General features: G+C 44.2%; 1 protein-coding gene across 1 annotated transcript; it reads right to left on the bottom strand.

Annotated features, from left to right (window-relative positions):
- Positions 1-8,783: 8,783 nt before the first annotated feature.
- On the bottom strand, positions 8,784-9,578 carry LOC110326914 (protein BEX3-like). Its single transcript, XM_021205569.1, has one exon. It carries the CDS (start codon positions 9,400-9,402, stop codon positions 9,031-9,033), a length of 372 nt encoding a protein of 123 aa, XP_021061228.1. The 5' UTR covers positions 9,403-9,578; the 3' UTR covers positions 8,784-9,030.
- Between the last annotated feature and the right edge of the window lie 416 nt (positions 9,579-9,994).

Raw genomic sequence — 9,994 nt, 5'->3', positions numbered from 1 at the left:
CCTCCCTTCCTTCCTTTCTTCCTTCCTCCCTCCCTCCCTTCCTCCCTCCCTTCCTTTCTTCCTGTCTTTGTTCTTTTTTTCAGGGTAACTTTATTTTGGGAGTTACATAAATCTAAGTAAAAGTGAATGTAGGCATTCATAGAAGTATTTGTGGAAAATTTGTCCAGGCTTCGACTATCACTTGATCATTCTGGATAAGACTGCCATTGACTGTAGCATTCTCTCTCTCTCTCTCTCTCTCTCTCTCTCTCTCTCTCTCTCTCTCTCTCTAAGATTTATTTATTTATTTCATGTATGTGAGTACACTGTAACTGTCTTCAGACACACCAGAAGAGGGCATCAGATCCCCATTACAGATGGTTGTGAGCCACCATGTGGTTACTGGGAATTGAACTCAGGACCTCCAGAAGAGCAGTCAGTGCTCTTAACCACTGAGCCATCTCTCCAGCCCCAGTTTTTCTTTCTTTCTTTCTTTCTTTCTTTCTTTCTTTCTTTCTTTCTTTCTTTCTTTCTTTCTTTCTTTCATCACTTCTTTTGCTTCTGCCTTCTGGTGTTAGGGTAGCAAGGGGAAAGGCTGGGTCAGAGAGACGCTGCAGGTATGCTAAAGAACATTCAGAGATTCTCCTGGAAGCAGATGATTCTGTCTTTATACAACACACCCAACCGTGTGGTCATTTGGGATCCGATCTCCTTTGTTGGCTTTTCCCTTCTCTCCTTTTCTCCCTCTCTCCCTGCTTCTCTTTCTTTCTGTGTGTGTGTGTGTGTGTGTGTGTGTGTGTGTGTGTGTGTGTGTGTGATGTCCATATGGACAATATGCAGAAGTTGGTTCTCTCTTTCTACCAAGTGGGTCTTAGGGATAGAACTCAGGTAATCAGGCTTGGTGGCAAGCACCTTTACCTGCTCAGTCATCTTGGGTAGGCTGGCTTCTTGCTTCCTAGTGTTCTGTTTACATGGCAGCATCTGTAAACAGATACTCTACTCTTTATAGTCAGACAAAGAGGAATGGAGCATTTAATAATTGAAGCTAATATCTTTCTTGTATCAAGCTTCTTTCCACCTAAGGGTCTTTGCCTGTGCTGTTTCCTCTGCCTGAAACATTCAGTCCACTCACTGTCTTGGAAGAAACACCATGTTAGTAAAGCTTTTCTTGACTTGCCCAGGCTGGGCTGATATTATTCTGATATTCAACACCCTGATGCCTTGTTTCTGGACAGTTAGTATATCAATTGTAACTATTGTAAACAACTGTACATCAATTATAACAATTGTAATGTATTACAATTGTATATCAATTGTAATGTATCACATGTGTATCGATTGTAACATATTACAATTATATACCAATTGTAAGGTGGGGGACACTGTGAGTTCATTGCTCAGTTTTCTTGCTGCACTAGCTAGAGCCTGGTTGCGGGACTGACTTTCCCACCCACCATCTCTCCACTGAGCGCACTCCTGCTGAGCAGCTGCTACTGGCGAGCACTTGGGTGGCTTTTGATGAAAGCCTTGACTCCTCACTTGAGCCTACTGAGATAAGTAAGTGCAGGATAGACGATTCACTGAGGTGATGAAGAGACAGAAAGTGGCCAGGTGGCTTAGAGCCGACCCCCCTGAGAGCAGCACTTCCATTCTTGTCCAGGGCCAGGAGCTGAAGACGCCCCTTGCCCCTCGGTTCTGTCCTGGCCAGAGGCCAGGGATGCCAGAAGGGAACTCTGTCTTCTTATCTCACTTCTCTTAAGTGAGCACCCTGCCTGGAAGTGAGCCACCACAAAGCAACGGAAACTCTGGTGCGGACACTGATCCGGCTGTGGGCCGGCTCTGGAGCTGGACTCTTGGTTTTCATGGTGGAAATGGGTAATGGTTAGTCTCTAATTTCAGCCATTTTCACAGTGATCTTAAGATCTCTGCTCTTGGGGGGAAATGTTATAATACCTAGGCTGTGGAGGATGGATCCCTTCCTCATGTAAGCCCAGAGTCCCACCTCCTGTTTCCTTGGTAACAAGAAAACATGAAAATGACCTTTGCCACTGCTTGGATCTCCTTTTTTTCCTCCCTACCTTTCTTTCTTTCTTTCTTTCTTTCTTTCTTTCTTTCTTTCTTTCTTTCTCTCTCTCTCTCTCTCTCTCTCTCTCTCTCTCTCTCTCTNCTTTCTTTCTTTCTTTCTTTCTTTCTTTCTTTCTTTCTCTCTCTCTCTCTCTCTCTCTCTCTCTCTCTCTCTCTCTCTCTCTCTCTCTTTCTTTCTTTCTTTCTGTTACTGGCCAAAGCCCAGGCATCCTTGCCTTGATCCCCTAGTCTTTCTCAGCTGTTCTCTTGCTCTCTCTCGCACCTTCCACCAAGCAGCTGCTCGCCAACTTCCATGCTCAGTTTTCTGGAATCATGACTCAAAAAGCATGGTTCTGCCCCTCCCTCCCTCCCTCTCTCTCTCCCTCCCTCCCTCCCTCCCTCTCTGCCTCCTCCCCTCCCTTTCTGGATGTTACCAAGGTTTATAGCTTGCCAACTCTATTGTTTTTCCCTTAAACTCTAATGAAATTATCCTTAAGTTTCCTCCCCAAAGCACCTCTGAATTCACCTCATCCCTTTAATATCTCTAAACTTTTTTGTTTTATTAATAGGGCCAATAACCCGAAAGGGAACCTTGGGTTCCTCAGTAACAGCAGCAGAAAGCAGGAACTGATGGCCAATGGGGAAAGGCAGACAAGGTTGTGAGAATAAAGTAATTCTAGGAGTGGTGTGGAGCCATTTGCTCTCTGTTTAGGAGGCTGGTGATTCGAGTGGCTGACACCCTGAGAGTATCTTTTCTCTTGGCTTGACTTGTCAACATTGTAACCAAAGGTTTCTTTTCTCTTGGCTTGGCTTGTCAACTTGTAACCATTTCTCTTGGCTTGGCTTGGTTTGTCAAAGTTATAACTGAGGTCTTAGCAGCTGCAAAATGCTAATCTCAGGCACCTGTCCCAGACACACCAATTAAAGAGATGAAAGACAGAGAGAGGAGACTCAATAGAGAGACCTAGCAAGGCTTGGCCCAGGTTCAGGGCACTGAGTTGCTTTATGTGTAGGGAAAGACAGAGTTAGTGTAGGTGGGAGGAGGTGTGCACCATGAGTCCTGGTCAAGGTGTGGTCTGGTCCATCATTATCTTACTTCTGCTCTGCATGGTGACAGATTCCTTCCTGTTGACATTGTTTAGAGCACTGATTCTCTTCCACCCTTTGTTGTGGTGACCCCAACCATAAAATTATTTTTTTGTTGCTACTTCATAACTGTAGTTTTGCTACTGTTATGAATCATAGTGCAGATAGCTGTGTTTTCTGATGGTCATAGGGGGGCCCTGTGAAAGAGTCATTAGACCCCCCCTCCAAAGAGGTGAGCCCCACAGAGTGAGAGCTATTGATTTAGAGGGTTCTCAGGGAGCAATCATTTTTATTCCAAGATATAATGTCACCATTATGAGTAGCTGCCCTCCAATGAGGTTCGGGGTAAGGAAGATAATCCTTCAAGGTTCTGCTTTGGCTGAAATCCATGGAGACCAGAGGTTTAAGACAATGCCTTATATCAACGCTTCAACTTAGATAGAAAAATAAGTTAGACTCATAGACTCCTTAAGTGATTCTATTAGCCGCTTTTCTGTGGCTGTAATAAAACACTTTTTATGGAAGAATGAGTATATTTGGTCCCTATATCTCCCAAGGGATACGTTCACTGTGATAGGGAACTGTGGCAGCAAGCAACAGACATTGGAAGCTAAGAATACACATTTCCAAATGTGAGCATGGAGCAGACAGAGAATGGATAGACTGTGTGGAGGAGTGTATTAACACTCAAACCTCCACGGAGTGTCATAATTTCCCAGAGCTATACTACATCCACCAGAGGTTCTCCAATCTTTCCAAATAGTTCTCCTAGGGAACAAGTATTCAAATATCCAGACCTCTGGAGGACATTTGTCACCCAAACCACTGCAATGATCAACATAACTTATGTGCAGAGGTAAGCAGGTGAATCAACCCAAGAGTGGACATCAGGCACGGAAGATGATGACTCAGGGCTGAAGAGCACGTACTGTTCTTGCAGAGAATATCCACGTGCCTCTCAGCACCTTTGAGGGCAACCTACAGCTGCCTGTAACTCCAGCTCCAGGAGATAGGGTGCCCTCTTTTGCCCTCTATTGGCAGCCTACACACACACACACACACACACACACACACACACACTTTTGAATTTAAAAAGGTGGACATAAAATGAAGACAGACTTCAGCCTTTCATTCCGTGTTTAGTTATCTTATGGACCTACATGTGAAGTCACTGTTTCTCAGCATGAGCATTTTCTAAGGGCCTGCTGCTGGAGGAAAGATTTGCTACTATATTTTGGGAACAAACAAGTTACTACTTCCAAACAAGGCAGCAACCACAAGGGTGGTTATTCAGGGCATTTAAGAGCAACCTTAAACACATTCACAGGAAATTCAACAACAGAAAGATAACAGGGTGGGAGGAGGAATGGTCAAACCATTTGTCCTGGCCGGTTCTGTGTGTCAACTTGACACAAGCTGGAGTCATCACAGAGAAAGGAGCCTCCCTTGAGGAAACGCCTCCATGAGATCCAGCTGAAAAACATTTTCTCAATTAGTGATCAAGGAGGGAGGGCCCAGCCCATTGTGGGTGGTGCCATAGGTAGACATAGTCCTGGGTTCTATGAGTAAGCAAGCTGAGCAAGCCAGGGGAAGCAATTCAGTAAGCAGCACCCCTCCATGGCCTCTGCATCAGCTCCTGCCTCCAAGTTCCTGCCCTGTGTGAGTTCCAGTCCTGACTTCCTCTGGTGATGAACAGCCATGTGGAAGTATAAGCTGAATAAACCCTCTCCCCCACAACTTGCTTCTTGGACATGATGCAGGAATATAAACCCTGACTAAGATACCATCCTTGTCACTTTTGAAAATCCTTAGCCTTTTATCCTGTTCTTCTTACACATGAAAACCTGGTGAGTTTGTGTGTTTGGGGGAACCAAACTCCAAATTCTAGTGGCATTAATAGCATTGGATATTGAATATATACTGTCACAACTGCCATTGGCCAAGTTTTGAACATAGAGTCTGACACACGGTAAGGTGAACGATCACCACACTCTTGCCTCTGTTCAGCCACCACTATGCAGCCGTTAATTAGAACAAGGCCATCGTCTACCCTGGGGTACAAGTGTGGCGGGCAGATGGCGCCCAGGTCATTTGCTCTTATGCTTAGGTTCCCTTGAGCTTTAATGTTGCCGGACATAAGGCTGAAAGTTTATAGAAAAAATGGCTCACAATCTGTGGAGCATGCAAATTATATTCCTGTGACATCAGAGAAATTCTCGGCAGAAGGAGAAGAAGCGCTGAGTGAAAGGCACTGGTCTGCTGTTGCCTTCCCCATCCTTTGACTGCTGATGCAGGGATCCCGGGAGACCTGTGGAATCAGACTATTGTCATCGTGTCCCCCCTGTTGGTGAGACACTTCTTCACTCTTCTGTGTCATTTCCCACTGGTGGGCTGCAATTGGAAAGTATCTTGGATGTAGACATGCAACCAATGTTGCGTTTCCAGGAGGGCCTAAGCGGAGGTCCTGCTTTTACTTTGATAGGTATTTCCAGGATCTGCTGTATCTTTAAAAATCCTGCCTCGGCCGGGTTAGGAGGCTGGTTTTGTTCTCAGGGACCTTGGGAAAGTTTGGACACTGCTCCATGTGCCTCTCTATTCAGTTTGTCCTGAGATTTTCACCTAGACGGGAGGAGAAAGGATTTCAAAACACATAGCACACAGCCGTGCATGCAATGTTCTCTTTAACTGAAGCAATGTTTCTCTGCAGTACGGGGCAATTGTTCTTCCTTCTGACTTGACTTTTCTCTTGTTTCTGTTTTGACTTCCAGTGAATTTATGAATGTGGTGCATAACTTGATTAGCTGTCAAGCTTTTGCTTAGAGGTGGAGTGATTTACAACCCATCTTCATCAGATTATCGATAAGCTAATAGAGGCAGAGAGAGCCAAAATAAGTCTCTTGGGGTTGAGCTGGGAAGCAGGCATCTGGTCCTAGACTAGAGTTAGTCAGTCTATACCTATGACGCTTCCTTCCTACCCCATCCTTGTATATGTGGAGCACAACTCGAGGAGAGCGGAGCTCCCATGGAAAGCCAGTGTGGGCTACTAGAGAGCCTGGCAAAGCAACCCTGTTTCTGGGGCTCTGCTGTATGCCTTTTTTGCTGCTTACATTAAACACTGCTTTGAAGTGAGGTCTCAGGCTGGGGCCTGGAACTCTCTGGATAGGTCAGGTTGGCTTTGAACATACAGCAGTTTCTTTGCCTCCTGAGGACCAATGTGATAAGTGTGAACCAACACACATGGCACTAAAATAATAGCTCTTTAAGGATTGCTTCAGTTCTTTTGGGAAAAAAATATTTGTAAGTGGGTTAAAATATTAAGTTTTTCTTTGGGGTTATGGCCCAGGGGTTAATAGCCCTAATTATTCTTACAGAGGACTAGGTTGGGTTCTCAGTATGTGGAGGTTCACAACTGCCTATAATTGCAGTTCTAGGGAGTCTAACATAATCTTCTGGCTTCTGAGGGCTTCTGCACCCATGCTATGCACACAAACTCATAGGGGCACATATATACTTAGGATAATAAATAAATGCTTTTAAAGGAGATAGTTTTTTTTTTTCTTGAAGAAGACAGTCGTTCTTGATTGTATATAAAGCATCACATCTTTTAAGCCCAACATACAGATCCTGTAAATTAAACAGAGTGATGTCTGCATCTCCTTTGTCCTGGAATTATTCTGTGCTGTACATTGGGTTTTTGATGTAAGAGACCGTCTCTCAGTGGAAAGAGAAATTCTATAATTAGTCCATTATAGGTAAATCAAGAATTAGACAATTTTGCCATTTGTCTTTCCTTTTTTTTTTTTTTTTTTTTTTTGCCTTTGCATGCTTATTTTTAATGAGCTCAATGTCTTAAAGTCCAGCAGGATGACGCATGAGACACAGACGGAGTTTACTGACTTCCACATCTGTTTTTAGAAACCTCAGCACTTCTCACCCTTACGTGGAAGCTGCTAAGTTCTGCCCCTAGAATGAGGTACCCCTTTGAGCAGTAAAGGTGAAGATTTTACCAGGCCCCCTTAAACGCCCATGCCTTTTATGCCTTCCTGAACAGCGCTCTGGGGATAAAGCAATGTGGTCTCAGCTATTAAAGACAGTGGTCCAGGAACACCTGGTCACAATAAATACAGGCCCTTTCTCTCAGCCTGCTCTGTGGTCTTAAAAATGAATCTACAAATTTTAAAATTTGTCATTTCCAGGATTATGATAATCCTAGGTAATGAGACATTTTCTCTAGTCCTGCATTATAAATCTCCTGCCTGCTCACAGAGAGACCAGAGCCACCAGAGACTGGATTTTACTAATTGCTTTGTTTCTTGGATTCCACTCAACCTGGCACAAAATAGACTTAGAAATCAGGAATATTTGCAAGATTCTTAATGATAAAATCATGCAAAGAACGGAATGTCATGGCCACTACTTTAAGAAGTTCTCCAACGTTTTGAAAACTGTTAACAAATTCCCAAAGACTAGACATAAATTAGAGTAAAATGTCTGTGGGTTCTAGTGAATCTAAAAATCTTCTCCCTCCCAAATAATAACACGCATGTTTCTAATTATAAGACATATTCATGTTTATCTTAGAAATAGGGAAGAGATGGTCAGGGGAGCAAAACCCCCTTCAGGAGTGAGCCAGGAAAAAAGAAATTATGGCCCTCTATTGAGGATCCGTTTTCAAAGTGTCGACATAATTAAAATTAATAAGTATTTGAGTTTAAACATAAGCAAGAATATTCAGTAATATCAGTTACAGTGAATCTACACTGCATTTTATTTTTGGTAATAAAGCAACCTACTTTAAGATACACTATTACCTGTTTTTCAGTTAGAAAAGTCACATTTTCAATTATTGCGTTATGAGAGTTTTGTTTTTTTAAATTACATTTAAACACTGTACTTGCCAAGTAAACTCTGATATCAATCTTTTACCCAGGAGCTTTATTGAGTAGGTGCCCTCTTAGAATGCATGGACTTAGGGCATTCTTATAAAAGCAGGCAGTTTTGACTATGCCAGGCTGTGGGGCAGGCTGTGGCGACTAGGGCTCAGTAAGAGGTGAGTCTCCAGCTACCTCCAGCATGCTCTGGACAAGAATTTACGGGACTGTCATCTAGTAAGAAGACATTCCTTCATGTCTTCCTTGAGGGTGTCTGGATCAGTGGTCGGGCAGTGTGTCTGCATCTCCGATCACCTGTTCACGGTCCCGTAGTGACAGAAACATTGCTTTGTCTTCACATCGGCTTGTGCTCTGCCCACAGTGACATTTCGTTCCCCTTATCAATTGTAAAAAAAGCAGTCAGCTCAGCCCAATAGACTCATGGGCTCAGCAGATATTATAGAAATAATTGCTCTGCTCGATGGATTGCTTCTGAGGCAGAGACTTGCCATGTAGCCCAGATTGGCTTCGATCTCATTATGTAACAGATGTTAGCTTGAACCTGGCAATCCTCTTCCCTGGCACCCCCACCCACCCACCCAAATGCTGGGGTCACAGGTTGTAGTCCACCATGTTCGGCAAAAACCCAAACCACAGTCAACCAGGCACAGTCCCCTAAGTGCAAATTCTCAACTACAGATTTAATTAAAAATAAAGGATTGTTTCCTGAAAAATAATGAAACTTAGCTAACTCTTTTTTTTTTTTTTTTTTTTTTTTTTTTCAGTTGCTTTATTGACTTTACATTTTTTTCCATGCAAATAGGCAGCACTGTACTGTTGACAGAAACTCACACTGAGTGGGAAGGCAATCTCCAATTAGAAGCTGGCAACACAAGCCCCACCTGGCACATGGAAATAACACAAGGCTCACCACAAATGGGTCATTAAAGGCATGTCAGGAAAATGCGAGGAAAAGGGTTACAGCGGGAATCACAGTATGGAGCTCAAGGGGGGTGGGGAATGACCGAAGTCAAGGCATAAGGCAGAATTCATCATGGCGATCGTGGTGGTTAGACAGCTCCCCCATTAGAATGCGCAGACAATTTCTCAGCTGCAGCTCCCTAAGCTTCCTCCGGATCTCTCTCATCTCCTCCATGAACATTTCCATATCATCTCCATCTCCACCCAAGCCGTCATTAATTTGCCTGTTGGGAATGGCCCGTCGGAAGTTAGGGGCTAGTCGGCGAGCCTGGCCTCTTCGGTGGTGGTGGTGGTGGTGGTTTTGGTGGTGGTTGTTGTTTGCAGCAAGCTGGTGGCCCTCACCTCCTCCCACAGGGCGGTCTTCTTGTCCATTCTGCAGGGGCTGCTCCATCTCTTCGTTTTCCTGGTGGACATTGGCCATGATGAGATTTTGTTTCCTGGTTGTTATTCTGGGCCTATCCCTTGCGGCACAGTTCTCTTCTCAATTCCCGCTGCCGCCTGGACTCTCGGCTCGCAGTAGACCTGCCCCGCTCTCCTTGGGCCCGCTGCCAGCCCGCCGCGTGCACAGGAGTTCCGAGCTGCTGCTGGCCAGACGCTTGTGACCTAACATTTTTTTTTTAAGCGAATGTGAGTGTAATTAAGTGTGCACTGAATGAAGATAGGAGAAAGCAGGAAATATGAAGGCTAGGAAGTTACTTACTCAGCCAAGGATTGGGCATATATATGTCTGTGTAGATTTATGCATATGCATATGCATATGCATGTATACTATGCTGATGAATTATTTTTTTAAGTATAACTTCCATTTTACTTTTTCATGGTGTTTTTCCTTCTGCCCTTATGAAACCTCCTCTTTCTATGTGCTTTGGTGGAGGTCGTGGTGCAGTTCCATCATGGTCAAAATCATGGTGGGGGCATGTGGTCCTCCGGGCTTCATGAGCTCAATTGATCACTATCCTTGTTATGAATGCTACAGCTCACACAGTAATGCAGCTTGACATAGAGTTTGGGAA

The sequence above is a fragment of the Mus pahari genome, chromosome 9 (genome assembly GCF_900095145.1).
Source record: "Mus pahari chromosome 9, PAHARI_EIJ_v1.1, whole genome shotgun sequence".
In the NCBI taxonomy this organism is placed as follows: Eukaryota; Metazoa; Chordata; class Mammalia; order Rodentia; family Muridae; genus Mus; species Mus pahari.
This window is presented reverse-complemented; position numbering and strand designations above follow the sequence as displayed.

Bases quoted from the DNA above. Each gene is read 5' to 3' on its own strand.
- LOC110326914 (XM_021205569.1), bottom strand. From the start codon at position 9,402: ATGGCCAATGTCCACCAGGAAAACGAAGAGATGGAGCAGCCCCTGCAG.